This window comes from Lipotes vexillifer, unplaced genomic scaffold (assembly GCF_000442215.2).
Source record: "Lipotes vexillifer unplaced genomic scaffold, Lipotes_vexillifer_v1.1 scaffold83, whole genome shotgun sequence".
Lineage (NCBI taxonomy): Eukaryota > Metazoa > Chordata > Mammalia > Artiodactyla > Lipotidae > Lipotes > Lipotes vexillifer.
Window position 1 is genome coordinate 3,515,958 of NW_006799780.1, and position 19,970 is coordinate 3,535,927.

The 19,970-nt window shown below is 38.5% G+C and overlaps 1 protein-coding gene across 1 annotated transcript in view; it reads left to right on the plus strand.

Moving 5' to 3' along the window:
• Positions 1–19,970, plus strand: part of MSH3 (mutS homolog 3) — a gene marked incomplete at its 3' end in the record, with an annotated part of 88,404 nt that overhangs the window by 40,870 nt on the left and 27,564 nt on the right. The window contains exons 9-10 of the mRNA XM_007471985.1: positions 16,553–16,665; positions 19,290–19,404. Coding sequence (XP_007472047.1) covers positions 16,553–16,665; positions 19,290–19,404 — 228 coding nt within the window. The remainder of the gene's footprint in view (positions 1–16,552; positions 16,666–19,289; positions 19,405–19,970) is intronic.

Consider the following 19,970-nt stretch of genomic DNA (forward strand, 5'->3'; position numbering starts at 1 on the left):
CAGCTCTGATCAACTCTCTTGGCCATGCTGAGCTGGGCTTTCCATCTCATGGGAGTGGACATGGGCCCTGAACACACTGTACTAGATTGTGTACTAAATTGCCCCCAGCCCTAACAGGAAGGCTGGTGGAGAAAAGAATTCATGATGAGTGGATCTCTGTGTCTTTCCTGATGGCCATGTTGGACCATGACCACACCACAGGGTTAGTCCTTACCTGGTGGGGCCATTGAGATCAGGGGAGTGCTGAGTATCACATGACATCTTTAAGATGGTTCGTGTCCAGCCAGGGAGGCCTGCACCTGACCCACCCATCAAGGCAGTGCTTTTTGAGCTGTGGTCACAAATCATTAGTGGACTATGAAAACAATCTTATGGGTTGCAATTACCACTTAAAAAAAAGAAATACAGTAGTGTAGAGTCAAAGATAGATGGGTGCGTTGTATGCAATAAGCTAAGTATTGTTTTAGGAAACTTTGTTTTGCCATTTGCTTTACATCCTAATCATGATTTAACCCAAGAAAAAGTTGCTTCAAAGACAGATTGACTTCTGGTCATTCCTGTTAACAGTAAATCAGGTAAGGTATACAAAACACATTAGCTAAATAATGTTTCCCTTTCCATTCAGCTTCATAAACAGTTATTGTACAGTTACCCTGGATCTTCTTGAGATTAGAAGATCCATGACCTTTGCCCATTAAAGGCTACCAGTCTACTTGGAAAGCCAGCACATATACAAATCGCTGCAGTACAAAGTAGATTATATAGTGTGTGTGATAGGAAAGCAAACTAAATACTAAGAGAGTACATGAGAGGGAGAGGATAATTCTGTGTAGAGCAACACTGATCAGTAGAAATGTAATGTGAATCACATATGTAATTTAAAATTTTTGGTAGCCACATTAAAAGGTAAAAAGAAACAGGTGCAATTAATCTTAATAAGATACTTTATTTAATTCAGTACATCCAAAATATCATTTCAACATATAACTGTTGCATCCCTTTTTATATATTAAATCTTTACATTCCTTTTTACAAAGTTTTCGAAATCCAAGGTGTATTTTACACTTACAGCACACTTCAATTCCAACCAGCCCCATTTCAAGTGCTCAGTAGCTCCATGTGATTAGTAGCTGCTGTATTAGACAAATGCAGTTTTATGCAATGTAGGGAAGCGTCATGTAAGAGAAGGCCTAGAAGGATAGGCAACACTTAACTAGACAGGTGTTGGGAAAATACATTGCACAACGAGAGAAAAGTTTAAACACAGATGAAATGAGTTTGTAGGGACTTCCCTGGGGGCTCAGTGGTTAAGAATCCGCCTGCCAATGCAGGGGACACGGGTTCGAAGATCTGGGAAGATCCCACGTGCCGCGGGTCAACTAAGCCCGTGCACCACAACTACTGAGCCTGCGCTCTAGAACCCGCGAGCCACAACTACTGAGCCCATGTGCTGCAACTACTGAAGTCCACATGCTCTAGGGCCTGTGTGCCACAACAAGAGAAGCCACTGCAATGAGAAGCCCATGCACTGCAACGAAGAGTAGCCCCTGCTCGCTGCAACTAGAGAAAGCCCACATGCAGCAACGAAGACCCAGTGCAGCCAAAAAAAAAAGAAATTCTAAAGAGTTTGTAAAAAATAGTGAAGCTCTTACTATATATCGGGTATGTTCCATGATGATTACTCATATTAACTCATGTAATCTTCACGACAAACCTTTGAGGTAATTACTATTATTATATAGTAATTACTATGTAATTTATAAATTTTTTATAGTGAGGAATCAGGCACAGGTGGTCTAGTAGCATGTATGCATATATGCATGTATCTGTCTTTCTGTCTCCAAAGATTACCTTGTCCCAAACCTAGGACCTGTGAATATATGAGGTTAAATGACAGAGGGGAAACAATGGAGCTACCCAGCTGATTTTAAGGTAGGGAGAGTATGCTGGATTATCCAGGTGGGCTCAATAATCACAAGTCCTTTAAACGTGGAAGGCGCGGGGGGGAGGGGGCAGAAGAGTCAGAGTTATGTGCTGTGAGTGTGTGACCCACTCATTTTGGCTCAGAAGATGGAGGAAGAGGCCACAAGCTGAGAAACGTAGCCTGCCTCTAGAAACTGGAAAGGGCAAGGAACCAGATTCTCTTCCAGAGCCTTCAGAAAGGGAACACAGCCCTGTCAATACCCTGATTTCAGCCCAGTGAGACCAGTGTTAGAATTCTGACCTACAGAACTGTGAGATAATAAATGTGTGTTGTTCCAATAAGCCACTAAGTGACAGGTGTTTAATACTGTTGAGATATAACTTTTGCAAGTAAGAATGTAAAAACTAGTTTGCTTTGACTAAAATATTGGGAGTTTGGAAGTACTTGATAAAGTGATTACTGCCCTTTTTAAGCAATTCCTGGTTGCCAAGTCAGGCAGTCATTTATGTATCGGTAAGGATACTTTACAGTCTTTATGTAACTTTTAACTCTCAACCCCCGGATATCACAGAGTGTACTTGTGGGTGATTAAATTGAGCAAGACAAGAGATTGCCCACCCATAGAGAATAAAATCCTATTTCTTCTCCCTTCTGGAGAACAGTGGGAACAGCCTGGCCTGTAGGTTGATTGTCATATTCTACCTCCTTCCCACCTACTTATTGCTACAGAGAGACACAGAACTTAGCCTCTCAACACATTCTGTCATTTTTCTGGGGCTACAGAAGAAAGGGCTTCCTTAGGTTAGTTCCAAGGCCCTGTGAGCATAAAAGACTTTGCCTGTAAAAGGAGAGAAGCCTCTCTCTCCCTCCTTGTTTGCCTGTTTCCTTTCACTGTATCTTTCCCTCTGTACTGACAATGCAAAGATTTTACTTAAAGGGTATGTTTTATTCAGTTTTGCCATTATCCTATATACTAAAATACTACCTTTGTCAAAATGCTAATATTTTACAATGCTCTGCAAATACATAGATAAAAAGCATTTTTTTTTTTTTTTTTTTTTAAAGAACAATTCCAGAATTAAATACTGGCTAAATGTTGGAAACAATAGTGGAATTCATTCGTCCTCCTGGGGCCTCGGTGATGTGAAGTGTTTATAGGTGTCTTTCCTCTAACCTCAGAAGTGGAAAACTTAGGCTTTTCATGTGTGGTGCTGTCTTTGCCCCAGGAGCTTAGTGAGTGCAGCCTCATCTTCCAGAATTCTCTTTGTGGCTTAGGGAATGTGTATGATTTTCCTGCATTCCTTCTCGGAGGCTCTAGGCCACGCTAATTGCTCCTGAATGATGACAGGTGCTTGTCGCCTGCTAAACAATCCTTGTGTCTAAATCGTATTTTCACATATAAAGAGGTGGTGATTTTGTTTTACAGATAGATTTTCATTTCCAGACTTTTCTATGTGATTGGACGTATTTAAACAACAAGTTATGCAAGTAGGTTAAATTGATTGATTTTACAAGAGTTTGGGTTGAAAACCCATTGCTTAAGTAAGGTAACATGAAGCCAGGAATATGGCACACTTTCTCCTGTCTAGTCCCTTGTCCCTTTCTCTGGGCTCTAGTTGCACTAGACTAATTGCTGTGTTCTAAACATGTCATGTACAGTGAGAGATGGCACAGGACAGTGGTCTGAGTACAGAGTCTGGGGCCAGACAACCTGTGTTTGAATCCTAGCTTCCTTGGTTTTTTGTTTTTGTTTTCGTCTTTTAGCTGGGGATCTTATTACCTCTCTGTGGCTCTGTTTTCTTATACAAAACCAGGTATATAATAATGGAACTTTTTCACAGAGTAGTAGTGAGGATGAAGATAGTTAATACATATAATGGGTTTAAAACAGTACATAGAATATAGTAAGTGCTCAGTAAATATTAGCTCTTTTTTTCATTCTTCACTTGTTATTTTGCCATTCTTAAGCTATTCTTATGTGGTGTGGTGTGTTTTCTCCTCATCTGTCTTCTCTAATAGTCTGTATTTTAACAGTCTTATTGCTTTTATGAAGTTGTCCTGCAATTTTCAGTTGGGATTCTAGCCTTGGCTGTACATTGAAATCACCTGTGTATTAAATACTGATGCCTGCGTTTTCGCTCTGTGCTGGATTTCCCTTGTAGTGGCTTGTGAGAGTGGATGGTTATATTTCCATGGAATTTTCTTTCAGGTAAGCTTTGGTAGCTTAAAATCAGCCATGGTGAGAATATTTACACTCTTGAAATTGGCAGATACTACCACAGGCATTCTTTTCAATCTACTTGGTATTTTAGTGATTTGTTTATAAGCATCTCTCAATAGATACTGGGCCCTTTAGTAGGGTTGTGTTCGTTTGCTAGGACTGATGTAACAAAGTACCACAGACTGGGTGGCTTAAAAAACAGAAATTTATTGTTTTACACTTCCGGAGGCTAGAAATCCAAAATCAAGGTTCCAGCAGGGTTGGTTCCTTCTCAGGGCTGTGAGGGAAGGCTCTCCCAGGCCTCTCTCCTTGGCTCATAGATGGCCACCTTCTTCCTATGTTTCTTTATGTAGTCTTCGTTTTGTGTGTGTGTCTGTGTCCAGATTTCCCGTTCTCTTAGGGACACCAGTCATCTTGAACTAGAGCCCACCCTAATGACCTCACTTCAACTTGATGACCTCTGTAAGCACTCTGTCTTCAAAAAAGGTCACATTCTGAGGTACTGGGGGTTAGGAGTTCCACATAGGGATTTTAGGAGGACATAATTCAGCCCATAACACACAGCAAGGAACTCCTTTTTTCCATTTATTCCTGTAGTGAAGATTTGTTGAATTGAAAAGGAAACATCAGTTAGTTATTCATGTACTATGAATTCCAGATCGTCAATTTGATTATTTTTTTTGAAGCAGCTGTTTCTTGGGATAATATCAGAGTTCGTTATTTGTAGAGAAAAATATCAGTTTAGGAAGACTGGTTATTTTAAATTGTCTGAGGCAGGCTCGAGCTTGTTAATGAACTCAAAGGCATATGATCCGAGTGAAATGGTCTTGATTTTGTGTCTGTCACTGAGAGAATGCTTTTAATCATGCATGAAAAAAATGTTTGAGATGAATTTCCACTAAGCTGAGAATGTTTTAATGCTGATCATTCTCTTCAGGATTATATAAGACTCTCAGAAAAGTAGGATTTCTTTTGCTTTTTCTCGAGGGCATATAATGTCAGGTAAAGATTTTGTGATTAACAAAAATGTCTTTGAACCACAGGAAGCGTAAATTATTTTGTAAAAATTTGCTTCATGTTCGGATGATTGTGTGTATGTGAAATAGTGGATGACATTTAAACTATGATCATCTCAAAGCATATAAATATGGAATGTACTTTGTGAAGTTAAATGTTTTTCTTCAAAATGAGATACTTCTCTGCACCATTGCTTTTTGCTGAATAAATACTTGAATTAGAGTATTATTCCAAAAATGTATTTGAAATACACACTGGCACAGGAATTTGTTGGTCTAAATGTTCAGATTTTTTTTAGTTATCCATTTTATACACATCAGTGTACACATGTCAATCCCAATCTCCCAGTTAATCACACCACCACCACCACCACCACCACCACCCCGCTTTCCCCCCTTGGTGTCCATATGTTTGTTCTCTACATCTGTGTCTCAGTTTCTGCCCTACAAAGTGGTTCATCTGTACCAAAATGTTCAGATTTTTTAATAGAAAATTTTGAGCTATAAATTATATATGGCAAATATATAAAGCTTTAATTTTTTAATTTTTTGGAATAAAGCTTTAATTTTTAATCAACCTTAAGTATAATTTACATGCAATACAATTTACACATTTTAAGTATATGAGTCAAATCAATTTTGATAAATATATGCATTAATATAACCACCACTCCAATTAAGATATAGAACATTTCCATCTTCCCAGAAAGTTCCCTGTGCCTCTTTGCAGTCATTTTTCTCCCCATGTCCACCTCCTATGCCAAACAAATGCTGATCTGAGTCGACTGTTACAGAATTTCACATAGATGGAATCATTACAGTATGTACTCTTTCATGTCCAGCCCCTTTCAGCATAATTAATGCCTGTGAAATTCACCCATGCTTTGAGTGTATCGGTAGTTTGTTCCTTTTTATTGTTCAGTAGAATTGCTACAAACTTGTTTATCCATTCACTTGCTGAACATTTGAGTTTTTGGTACTGTGACCGATTGAACGTGTCAAAAGTGGTTTGCCAAGTTTCCTGCTGGTGATTTCTTGCTGGATGATGCTCCACCATTGGGTAGACCAGTTGAAGTTGATAGCGATCAAATTGAGACATTAATTGAGAACAATCAATGTTATACCACACAGCAGATAGCTGACATAATCAAAATATCCAAATCAAGCATTGAAAATCATGTGCACCAGCTTGGTTATGTTAATAGCTTTGATGTTTGGATTCCACATAAGTTAAGCGAAAAAAACGTTCTTGACGTATTTCTACATGCAATTCTCCACTTAAATGTAACGAAAATGTTCTGTTTTTAAAACAAATTGTGATGGGCAATGAAAAGTGGATACTGTACAATAATGTGGAAGAATGGAAGAGATTGTGGGGCAAGCGAAATGAACCACCAACAACCACACCAAAGGCTGGTCTTCATTCAAAGAAGGTGATGTATTTTGTATATCGTGGGATTGGAAGGGAGTCCTCTATTATGAGCTCCTTCCGGAAAACCAAACTATTAATTCCAACAAGTACTGCTCCCAGTTAGACCAACTGAAAGCAGCACTCTATGAACAGTGTCCAGAATTAGTCAACAGAAAATGCATCATCTTCCATCAGGATAATGCAAGACCACATGTTTCTTTGATGACCAGGCAAAAACTGTAACATATTGGCTGGAGAGTTCTGATTCATCCACCTTATTCACCAGACATTGCACCTTCAGATTTCCATTTATTTCTGTCTTTACAAAATTCTCTTAGTGGAAAAAAATTTCAATTCCCTGGAAGACTATAAAAGGCATCCGGAACAGTTCTTTGCTCAAAAAGATAAAAAGTTTTGGGAAGATGGAATTATGAAGTTGCCTGAAAAACAGCAGAAGTTAGTGGAACAAAACAGTGAATACGCTGTTCAGTAAAGTTCTTGGTGAAAATGAAAAATGTCTTATTTTTACTTAAAAACTGAAGGAACTTTTTGGCCAACCCATAGATTCTTTTCCCATATGGGTCATTACAGAGTATTGAGTAGTATTCCCTGTGCTATACAGTAGGTCCTTATTAGTTATCTGTTTTATATATAGTAGTGTGTACATGTCTAGGTAATTGGTTTTAGAGTTAGCGACTTTTGTTAATTTTTCTAAAGGTAAACTTTAAAATTAACCCGTATCTTTTGTCATCTTTGAAGACCGCTATTTAAGTGGCTTTTGAGTGACTTCTTTTGTTTCTACCTGTGAAATGAAAATGCTTTGTGTCTATTTAAAGGCATTTCAAGCATCAGAAGTAGGTGAGGTGCTATTCTGGGGAGAGGTAGTGGTTTCTGAAATCCCACATTAGCTTTTCCTCATCTTCATCCTGTGCTCCCCTGGAGTGAAAAAGGTACCGTTAGAGACACATCTTGGTAGCTACTGAGAATATTTTTCATTGCTGATGTGTTCTTTCCTTTGTGCCTGTCCTGCCCAATTTCATCTATTCTAAAGCGCTCTCCCTTTTTTCCCTTTTCCTTTGAGCACATGACTATTCCTATCTTTCATTCTTAAGTAGCAGTAATAATGTTAACTAACACTATGTATTAGATACTATTCTAGGGTCTTTATAATATTTATTGACTGATTTAATCTTCACAAACCCCCTGTGAGGGAGCTACTGTTCTTTTAATACAGATTTCCAGGAAACTGAGGTAGAGAGCTGTTAAGTCTGGGGTTATCCAACTACTAAATGGCAGAACTGGGATTTGATCCAGACTTCCTGGCTCTGAAGCATAGGCTCTGAACCACTCCATTATACGGCTTCTCAGTAAAAACACACAAAGAAGCAGCCATTCCCTTCTTTCACCTCTGCTTCTGGACTCCAAAATAAGTAATGTTTTATAGCACAGTTGACATTATTTTGGTTATTATTCCATGAAACTTTCATTCCTTTATAATGCATATTACAGTTTGTATTTCTATCTCTGGCAGTAAAGTTCCTGACAAAAAGCATGTGTGCTTCAAACAAAGTAGCTTTATTTCTGAAGGTATTACTTTACAAACTGCAGTCCCACATGTCCAGTAGAAAGCACAGGCCATCCTAGCATGTGGTTATTCTTCTGGGAAAACGTCTTAGAGGAGGTGAGTCTTGGCTGGCTTGTTAAATAAGTAAGAATATGTGCACAGGGTTGGGGGTATGGTATGTGGAGATGGGTGGCAAAAAGACCCAGGATTGGGATGGACTGAAAGATTAAGAAAGGATGGAGGTTTTAAAGTATTGTTCCAAGGGAGTTCATCCTTAGAGAAGATTTCCAGGGTCAGGGAAGGAGAACTGGGAGGTTATGACTGTGGGCAGAAACGATGCCTTCTCTAGGCCCTTGGGCTTTCTGCCTCCATTCCCTCCCCCTTCGTTTTCTCTTCCCCCTGGTTCCCCAAAGTTTGAGCACTCTAATCCTCTTCGTTTTCCTGACCTCATTGCAGATAGAAGTACTTTCCTGTCAGGTTGGCCATTTCCAGACAGATGAGCAATTTTTTGTTGGAGTGTTACCTTTTTTTTTTTTTTTTTTTCTTAAAGTAACAACTACTATAAAAGAAAAAGTAAAATCAAAAGCTAGAGAAAAGTTTAGAATACATGAGTTTACCTAGTGTAGACTTCTTACCTTAAGATAAGGTAAGATAAGATAAGACCTCCTGTCTTAGTCTTCTGAACAGCGGGCACAGCTGCCATTCTGCCATTCGTGCAGGCCTTGGTTACTTCCTGGGCCTTAGGCCTCCTCTGTCTGAGGCCCCATTGAGTTTGCATAGTGAGTGAGGAGATTCTCAGTTCTTCCGGCTCCCCAACAGGCCTGTCCTCTGGGGCTAGGTCCTAGTGTTTCCTTACTTCGGGTCTTTCTAACCCTGCGGGGGCTTGCCCTGAATCTGCTTTTAATTTCTAGTCCCCAGTGGTAACTTGTCTAAGGTCCCTTTATCTCTGCTTGGTGGGAAAGTGTGTAGTGGTGGCTGGGGGCTTCCTGGTCTCTACAGTCTCTGACTTGTACGCTGTCTCCCTCTTGGTTTGGTCGGAAGCAGGCTCACCAGCTGAAATCAAACTGGGTCTTTCTCACCTCAGTTCACTGTTGCCCATCTGGCCAACAGTAGAGGTTGCCATCTTTCTAAGATGCTGTCTGTGTGATTGTGTCCACTTCCTTCTCTGGACAGCAAAGACTCCTCTTTTGCTTTTTGAAAACTCTGTACTTTATAATGAGTTCTTATTGAATTTTTAAAAGTTAAAAATGAACATATTGGCTCATGTAAGTGAAAAGCTTGCAGGTAGGCTGGAATTGGGCATGGCTGGATTTAGGGGCTCTTCTCCTTTGTCTCTCCCTCTGGCGTTTGCCCTCGTACGTTCCACAAGGTAGCAGGAAGGTTGCAGCCATTCCGTTTCCTGGACTCCTAGCCTCCCAGGTTTAAGTCCAGGGAAGTGGACAAACATCTCCTGGGAGCTCCTGTGTAAATCCTTTAATCCCCTCTTTCCTTTTTCTTTCTCTCTTCTTTTTTTTTTTTTAATTCCTAAGAAATCTGTGCCTATACCAAGTTCATAGATGTATTCCTCCATATTTTTCTAGAAGCTTTATAGTTTTAGCTATTTATTTGTTTATTTATTTATTTATTTATGGCTGTGTTGGGTCTTCGTTTCTGTGCGAGGGCTTTTCTCTAGTTGCGGCAAGCGGGGGCCACTCTTCATCGCGGTGCGCGGGCCTCTCACTATCGCAGCCTCTCTTCTTGCGGAGCACAGGCTCCAGACGTACAGGCTCAGTAGTTGTGGCTCACAGGCCTAGTTGCTCCACAGCATGTGGGATCCTCCCAGACCAGGGCTCGAACCCGTGTCCCCTGCATTGGCAGGCAGACTCTCAACCACCGCGCCACCAGGGAAGCCCTCTTTCTCTCTTCTAAAAAAACAATTTTATTTTTTGAATAAGTAGTATATTCCAATGGTTCAAAAATCTAAAACTCTTGTAAGGATATGGGATGAAAAGCTTTTCTTCCATCTTGTCCTTTTTATCATTAAGTACCTCTCTTTGTCTTGTTATAATGCTTTTTGTCCTGAATTTTATCTTGCCTGGTAAGAAAATCTTGTCCCATGCTTTCTTTTTATTTGCACTAGCCTAATATATTCATCTGGGCAGTTTTTTTCCAGCCAACCTTTTCTTTCTAACCTTTCTGAATTACTTTAAGTTTTGCTCCTATTGGTAATGTAGAAAGTTTTTCTTCTTCTTTTTAAAATAAATGAATTTACTTATTTATTTATTTATTTATGGCTCCGTTGGGTCTTCATTGTTGTGTGGGCTTTCTCTAGTTGCAAGAATGAGGGGCTACTCTTTTTTTTTTTTTTAAGGTGTAAATCATATAATCAGTCTCCAAAATTTAATGTTAGCAAACAGAATCCATCAGAATACTAAAAAGGATAAATACAAGATAGTGTCATGCCTTAGCTGAAGAATATAAAAACAGTTCAACATAAAGAAATCTAATAATATAACCCATCACATTAGTAAGGTAAAGGAGAAAAATGTATGATCATCTAGACAGATGTGAAAAGTATTTTGATAAAATTCAACATCCAACATTCATCCATTATTAATTACAAGACAACACCAAAAGTGACAGTAATGCTTCAGGAAACTTCTATACTGTGTAAGATTATACAACTGCAACAATAGCAAACACTAATAATAGACCCAGAAAAGTCAGAAGAATAACAAGAATAGTTATTATGACCACTAGTATTCAGCATTAGGGGCTACTCTTCATTGTGGTGCACAGGCTTCTCATCGTGGTGGCTTCTCTTGTTGCAGAGCATGGGCTCTGGGTGTGCGGGCTTCCGTAGTTGTGGCTCGTGGGCTCCAGAGTGCAGGTTCAGTATTTGTGGTGCACGGGCTTAGTTGCTCTGTGGTACATGGGATCTTCCCGAACCAGGGCTTGAACCTGTGTCCCCTGCATTGGCAGGCAGATTCTTAACCGCGGTGCCACCAGGGAAGTCCTAGTTTTTCTTCTTTTGTAATCCAATCCGAGGTTAATTTTCTTTAAATAAGTGAGTTTAGCCCATGTACATTTGTCATTATGGTAGATATATTTGATATTAGTTTGTCCATATTCAGTTTTCTATTTTTATATCTTAAAGAATCTTCCACTATATGGTCTGTTTTCTTTGCTGTTCTTCTGGGGTTATTCTGATATTTTCATTCTAGTGGTTGTCTTTATAATTTGACATAATGCCCTCAGCCTTCTAAGAAAGTGATGGTTCCCTATTATAAGAAGTAATAAATTAATGAATTTCATCCTAATTCTGATATAGAGGCATTGTAACTATGTTACATAGTCTGTTTTATTCAATCTCGATCTCTATTGCATTCTGTCCTCAGAGCAAAGAATTAATCACTCAGCAAGCTTGGAACTCAATCCGTATTGTTATTATCAATAAGGACACTGTCAGAAGAGGCCTTGGGTTTTCCTAGAGTAGATTGTCAGCCTTCAGCAAGGCTCTTTTTATCTATAAAAATTATAGTTTCAAAAGTCAGCATAGATCATAAATTGGCAAGTTGACATTTGGTCACAATTAAACATTATCAAAATCTTTGTAGGTAGTTTGCTACTCAGCACCAGACAATCACCAGTTTTATGTCCAAGTTGACATTACTGGGTCTAAAGTTCCCCCTTTTTTTAGTGTAGGTTCCACACTTGTTGAGAGTTTTATTGCCACTTAATTTTTCAAAAACAATATATTTGGCAACACAGAGGCATGTAACATATGAAAAGGATTTTTAAAAATTAGAAATCTTGGGACTTCCCTGGTGGTCCAGTGCTAAAGAATCCACCTTACGATGCACGGGACATGGGTTCGATCCCTGGTCAGGGAACTCAGATCCCACTCGCTGCAGGGCAACTGAGCCCGAGTGCTGCAACTACGGAGCTTGTGTGCCTCAACTAGAGAGCCCGTGCGCCACAAACTACAGAGGCCACGTGCTCTGGAGCCTGTGCGCCACAACTAGAGAAGAGAAAACCCGCTGCCACAGCTAGAGAGAAGCCCGCACGCTGCAACGAAAGATCCCACATGCCTCAACGAAGGTCCCGCGTGCCGCAACTGAGACCCAGTGCTGCCAAAAATAAATAAATAATAAATAAATCTTTAAAAAAATAAAATAAAGTTAGAAATCTTAAAACAGTCCAGCTTTGCATACCCCATGTAGTGACTGAGACTCACATGCTGACATTAGTGCAGAAGGGCAGTTGCCACCCCAGGCCCACGGAGGAGGAGCATGGCCTCTGTTCAGCCTCTTTTCTGTTCAGAAGCCTTCAGCCTCTGGTCACAAAGAGCCTCTGTAGAAGGTGGGAAGGTGTTTTTTTTTAATAATTTTTAAAGTCCTAGGTCAATTATGGGACCATCGTTGACTTCCTTAATTTTTTGGTGAAAAGATATTTACGGCTCACCTCTAAGAGAGCAGTTAAAAACACAGACTGTCTTTGGAGAAGATTTATATTTCCACTTCGTGCTCTCGTCCTACAATGGCTGCCAGTATTCGTGTAGATGAGTGTTTTCAGTCTGCAGTTTGCCTGCGAGTAACACCGAAAACCCTGTTGAAAATGAAAATACCCCCTCTCCTCCAGCTTCTTGCTGAATTCAGATGGAACACATTTGGGGTGTGGCATCTGTGCTTTTAATGTGTGTTGCAGGTGATTCTGATGCAGGTATTTCACAGGCTACAGTTTGAGGAAACCAAGATTGACAGTTCTCTGTTGAATATAGAAATTTTACTAAAATCTAGTTTGACAAAATTCTGTTTGGATATTACTCTCTCTGTGTACGGTGTTTCAAGTAGACTTTTGTTTCAAAGATACAGTGATTTGATTTTACCATAAAGAAATCTAGGGAAACATGAGAGATTTCACATATAACTCCCATCAGTTTGTGGAAAAAAATATTTGCATGAGGATATTTTATATACAGATTGCAGGATGTTGAATTTAACACTCGTAATGCTTCCATGAAAGCCTCAAGGGTAACTGACAAGTCCATTTTTATCAAAATTAATGTGTTTCTAAATTCTTACCTGCTTCTCAAACAACATAATAGAACAGTAATTGAGTTACCAGCTGCCTCGTGTGTTCACTCTAGGAACTTGTACAAAAGCATTGTGGAACTCACCTAAGGTCATTCATTGCTTTTTGAGTTACTAAATAGCTTTGCAGTAGGCTTCTAAAAATCCAGGTATTGAGGGTGTCTACAGGAAGATAAAAATTGATAAGAGATTTGCAATAGTTAGTCTGATACTCTCTCCATTGGATTAAGGTGGAAAAATCCTCTTGGGCACTAGAGATGGGAGAAAATCCTCCCTCTTAGATTTCTTCCTGAAGCAACTTATGCCTGTCTAGTCTTGCAGTAGAACAGAAAAAGCCTTTGGAGCTAGGTATGCTGGCACAGATTTTCTGGGGGAAAAGAAAAACACTAAGAAATCAAATTTATAACTTTATTTAAGCAACGCAGAACATCATGGCAAGTATAATACATTCCAGGAATGCAAAGATCATTCAGCATCAGAAAATATGAATAATATCTTACCAGATTAAGTGAGAGGAAACAAGATGATTATTTTAATACCTGTAGAAAGAACATTAGCTAAGATTCAGTAATCCTTTATGACTAATTTTTTTTATTTTTGCAAAAACTGGGAAACTTACCAAACCTCGGGCTAATAAGTCATTTATTCCAAAACCCATTAGTAAAAATCATATTTAAGAGTCGAAACTTTGGACGCATTCCCATTAGTATCAGTAAGAAAACAAAGGATGGCTGTTAGCCTTACCTTTGTTCAACGCAGCCCTGAAGGTCTTAGCCAGTAGTGTAGTGAAACAGGAAAAAGAAGTGAAAAATAGAAACTTTCTTCTTGAAGATACTAATTCATACATAGACAATACAGGAAAAAAGTGTTTAGCATTGTTGCTACATATAAAAATTTAGATTCATGTACACCAGTGATAAGCTTTTAGTCAATGTGATAGAAGAAAAGATTCCCTTCACAGTAGTATTAATCTATAATATATCTACGAGTGAGCACAACCAAAGATATATATAACATGGAGAAAATTACAGAACATTATTGTTAGATATAAAAGACATGAATAAATAGAGACATTATGCCATCTTTAACAATAGGATATCTTGATTTGTTAAGATATCATTTCTCTCTAAATTAATTCATTGCAAATCCAGTCAAAAGCCCAATAAGGTTTTTGTGAAACTTGACAAAATGAATCTAAAATTTCTAAAGAAATTCAAAAGCCCAAGAGTAGCCAAGACAGTCTTGCAAAGCAAGGTAGGGGCCTTGCCACAGATACTGATACCAAGCCATGGTAATTACAATACTGTGGTCCTGATACAGAGATAGACAGAAAGATCTGTGGAATAGGATAGAAGCCAGAAACAGGGTCACACGTATATAGAAATGTGGAGGCAACATTCTAAATTAGTAGGAAAAGATGGAATGTTTTATGATGGTGCTTGATCCTTAATTGAGAATCATATGGAAAATAAAAGTGTATTTCTACCTTCACACCATCCCCCAAAATAAATTCAGGTGAATTAAATTTGAAAAGCAAATCTTAAAAATTTACTCAAAAATAAGAAATAATTGAAAATCTAAAAACAGATATGAAGAAACGAAATTGAGCTATTTGTAGTGAGGTGGATGGACCTAGACACTGTCACACAGAGTGAAGTAAGTCAGAAAGAGAAAAACAAATACCGTATGCTAACACATATATATGGAATCTAAAAAAAAAAAAGGTTCTGAAGAACCTAGGGGCAGGACAGGAATAAAGACGCAAACGTAGAGAATGGACTTGAGGACATGGTGAGGGGGAAGGGTTAGCTGGGACGAAGTGAGAGAGTGGCATTGACATACATACACTACGAAATGTAAAGTAGATAGCTAGTGGGAAGCAGCCGCATAGCGCAGGGAGATCAGCTCGGTGCTTTGTGACCACCTAGAGGGGTGGGATAGGGAATGGTGGGAGGGAGATGCAAGAGGGAAGGGATATGGGGATATATGTATACATATAGCTGATTCACTTTGTTATAGAGCAGGCACTAACACACTGTTGTAAAGCAATTATACTCCAATAAAGATGTTAAAAAAATACGTCCATCTTCATGTATAAATCTTAGAAATACAATTGAGTGCAAAAGCAAGTTGTAGAAGGATAGGTGTAATAAAGTACTGCTTATATGAAATTTAAAACATGAAATGGTACAGTGTATTGTGTAAAGATGCTAAAATATATTGTACAGTATAAAAACATACATGGTGCTAATATACACCAAATTGAAGGTAGTGTTTACTTCTGAAGATGGTAGATGAATATGACTGAAGAGGGTCATGTGCAGGATACACCTGTATCTATAATTTTTTTTTTAGATAAAAATATTCTAAAGCAACATGTGGCAAAATGTTAACATCAAGTGAATGTCCAATAGTAAAGAAATGGTGGAATAAATTACGGCTTTTACATACTATCAGATGTTCTTCAGCCATTAAAAAGAGTGAGTTGTAGCTAGGTCACTTTATATGGAGGGATTTCCAAGAGTTATTATTTAGTGAAGAAAAGAAGATGCAGGGAAGTTTGTATAAAGTCATCCCCTTTTTATAAAACAATGCATGTATGAGTAGGTGTATATGACATACTTACGTATGACCATATGAACATGAAAAAGATGAGGAAGGGTTCCTCCTAGGCTGTTAACGGGTTGGGAGTGAGGTGATTAGGAAAGGAGAGGAGGGGAGGGGAGGGGAATGGGGAGTCAAGCAAACGAGAAAATGGAAAAGACAATGCACTACTAGCATGGATGGTGATTTGATGATTTTGTTTATGTACTTACATGATCGTTTATGTATATACACACACACATATATGCGTATTTTTTAAAAGTGTGGAACCACTTATAGAAAGAGTGAGAGTTGACTTAAGGGGAATTTACTATATTTGACTGGAGGCTGTGGTAGAAGAAATGGACTTATTAGCATAGTGCCAACCAAAGATGCCACTTCAAAGAAATTAGTGATGTATTCTGTTTCTAGTGGATTTAAACAATTGATGCAAGCTTTTCCACTTCTCTCCCTTTTGTGTTTATTAAAGTAACTGGTCTTAATTTTAATGAGTTCTTAATAACAATATATATAAAGTACTCACAGTGTGCTAGGTGATATAAAATACCAGTAGTAAAAGTAATAATATTTTATGAAATGCAGCCTTTTGACCGGGAAACCTTAGCTCTTTGTCTCTTTTTTTTCAACTTGGGAGAGAATAAGGAATGAGTCTTATTTATTTTGGTCAGGTCAAGGCCTAAATACAGATAGTGCAAGATTATGGATAATTAATTTTTTAATTTTACATTTTTTTCTTTCAGCGTGCGGGATGACAGAATTCGAGTAGAAAGGTTGGATAACATGTATTTTGAATACAGCCACGCTTTCCAAGAGGTTACAGAATTTTATGCAAAAGACATAGTTGACAGTAAAGGTAAATATTTTATACATGTTAGCCATGTGTCCTCAAATTTAACTGAGTTGAGATTTGGATAAAGGTGCAAGTTTGACTAAAACTCTAATGGAAACTAGATAGTTATTGATTAATAACTGGAAGTAGAGGGAAGAGTTCACTGTTATTGCACTCATCAGAAGCACAACTGCAGCTGCTTCCTTGTAATTATGACCATTTAGTAACTTGATGTTTTTGGCATGTTCATTGGAGTGTAACAAGTTAGTTACTGAAGAACCTTCCTTTTTGCTTCCTTTAAAAGATAGTCCATGATTTTCCTGCAGTTTTATAAAATGTAAATCTCCTAATGAAGGCTAGCATTTCCAAAAATTGATGGCCAGAATTAAAATACCAGAACATTAGTGACAGGGTCTTAATATGTTGGATTACCATTGTTTGTCTAATTCACATTTTCTCAGCCAAGTATCTGTTTGATTTGGTCTGTACCCCTCATTCCTGCCAGTCCAGCTTATGCTAAGATCCAGTTTTATTCCCTATCACAAGCTGCAGAGCTTTCACTGTTAGACCAGCCTCCCCCAGCTTCCTCTTAGGCATCAGTGTCTTGTTGGCATTTCTTTCCCCATCCCTTTTAATCTCATGGTGTCTTGGCCAAATTGAATCAGGCGTCTGAGAGTGTAACCCACTTATAATGGCAGTCCGAGATATCACCAGGGGATCATCATCTTATGTTCAACTAAAGACAAGACTAAGTCGGGAAACTATCATAAGCCACTCTTGGCATCAGATTCACTTAGAAGGATATAGGACAGAAAATCCAGTTTGCCGACAGGACGCTGTTCCTCTTAGTGGGAGGAGTCCTCAGCAGTCTGCAGCAGTCCACAGGGTCACTGGGTGTTTAAAATCCCCTCCCTCCTCTAGTGACTGCTCAGTTGCAAAGAAAGCAGACTTTCATCAGGGAGATGCAGGATCTGCCCTGGCTTAGAAGCCCCATGCCCTATAGGAAACCTTATCTCTTGCTGGAATTTCTCCAAAGGACATGCCAAGTTCAAAGAGTCAGTGTACTCAAGGAAGGCCAAAATTCTGGAGTCAGGTATTTATAATTTCCCCTAGTTCAGATGCTGCAGTTTACTGATTTCAGGTCATTTTTACCATACGCAATGCTACCTCATAACACAATGGCACTTCATCTTTGTCAGGTTTCCTGGGGAACAGAGCTAGACAGTTAAAAGATGAAATTCTCAGTAGAAGGGAAGAGTTTTGTTAACTCATCATTTACACCTTGGTTTTATAAAAAGCTATAGTTGAAAGTAATATATTTTATATTACAGATTTGTAGAGGATATCTTGTAATTTTTTCTAAAGCTTATAAATACCTACTGCAAAAAAAGTTAAAACATAGTTGTGTGTAAGGAAAAAAGTACAAGTCCTTCCCCTCAAATCCTTAAGAATTTTTTGATGTACAGATCTACACATAAACATACGTATTTCTGTGTATTTGTTTAATATAACTTGTATTTATTCTTTGAACTAAATTTTATTGAATGCCTATTTGAGGTATTCTACGTACTATAAGGAATTAAACAGGCAAAAATTCCTGCCCTTCTGGAGTTTACAGTCTAATAGGGGGAGGTGTACAATAAAATAGTGTTTAAAGGTGATGAGTACTATACAGAAGGGCAGGGAAGAGGTGAATTTTTAAGTAGAGTGGTGGGGGAAGGCCACACTGAGAATGTGGCAGTTGAACAAAGATTTGAACGAAGATTAAAGGAGTTAAGGGGGAAAAACCACATGGACGTGTGAAGGAACAGTTTCAGGCAGAGACAACAGTAAGTACAACGTATCTTAAGTGCTTGGTGTGTTTAAAGAATATCAAGGAGCCTGGGTGCTGGGACAGAGTAATTAAGGGGGAGAATATTAGGAGGTGAGCCCAGAGATGAAAGGAGATGGAAGGCAGGTTGTGTAGGGACTTGTAGACCCTTTACGAACTTGTGCTGCTTCTCTCAGTGAGTTGGGAAATGTTGGAGGATTTGTAAGCACAGTAATCCAGTTATGTGGCGTACATTTTAAAAAGGGTTCCTTTGGCTGCTCTGTTAAGAATACCCTATAGGGCACAGGGATAAAGGTGGGAGACCAGATGGAAAGCTGCTGGGAAAGTCATTCCCATTAGTAGGTGCATAATAATCTGGATGTACTGAAATTTATTTAAGTAATACCTTATTGATGTTCAATTAGGTTGTGTCTAATTTTTTAAGAGGGAAGAGATATGGGGATATATGTATATGTATAGCTGATTGACTTTGTTATAAAGCAGAAACTACTAGAAAAGATTTTTCAACTCACTTTCTGGTATACACATCTTTAACAAGCATTTTGGAGTATTTCTGGGTCAAAGGGGGTGAGCATTTTACACTTTGAAAATAGTTGCTCTGTTGCTCTCCAAAAAAGTGTCATCCACCATCAGAAAATGCCCTTTTTTTCGTACCCTAAGTATTTGTAAACTTCTGTATTTTTCCAAAGGGCAATTTTGGGAGATAACGGTCTAAATTATTATTTCAAAAATCATAAACTAAATTTTATTTAACTTAATGTTTGTTTTTAATAAGGAATAATAACTTTAATGAAGGTGTATATTCTGTTTTTTTTAGGTTCTCAAAGTTTTTCTGGCATCATTAACTTGGAAAAGCCTGTGATTTGCTCTTTGGCTGCCATAATAAGATATCTGAAGGAGTTTAACTTGGAAAAGGTGCTTTCCAAACCCAAGTAAGTGATTTCTCAAAAATAAAAAAAGGGTGGTGTTATATTAAAAAGCATTTCTTAAATTGAATTTGGTAAGTACTATTGAATTGAATTTTGGTAAGTACTAGGTAAGAAGTTTACCTGCTCTGGATAGAATATTCTGGGACAAGAATGAGCTGTGTGGTATTGTTGCTGAAGAATATTAAAAATATTAATTGACGTAAATTAAAAGAAAGCTTAAGAATTCTGTCAGTTTGTATTCATGATAGGTATTGAATGTATTATAGCGTTGACTACAACACCATAATATAAAACTGTGCTTTATACTAATGCACAGTTAATTGAGAAGTAGTATTAAGAAGTGGTATATGGGCTTCCCTGGTGGCGCAGTGGTTGAGAGTCCGCCTGCCGATGCGGGGGACACGGGTTCGTGTCCCGGTCCGGGAGGATCCCACATGCCGCGGAGCGGCTGGGCCCGTGAGCCATGGCTGCTGAGCCTGCGCAAAGCAATGGGAGAGGCCACAACAGTGAGAGGCCTGCGTACCGCAAAAAAAAAAAAAAAAAAAAAGGGGGATTGAAAAACATTCATA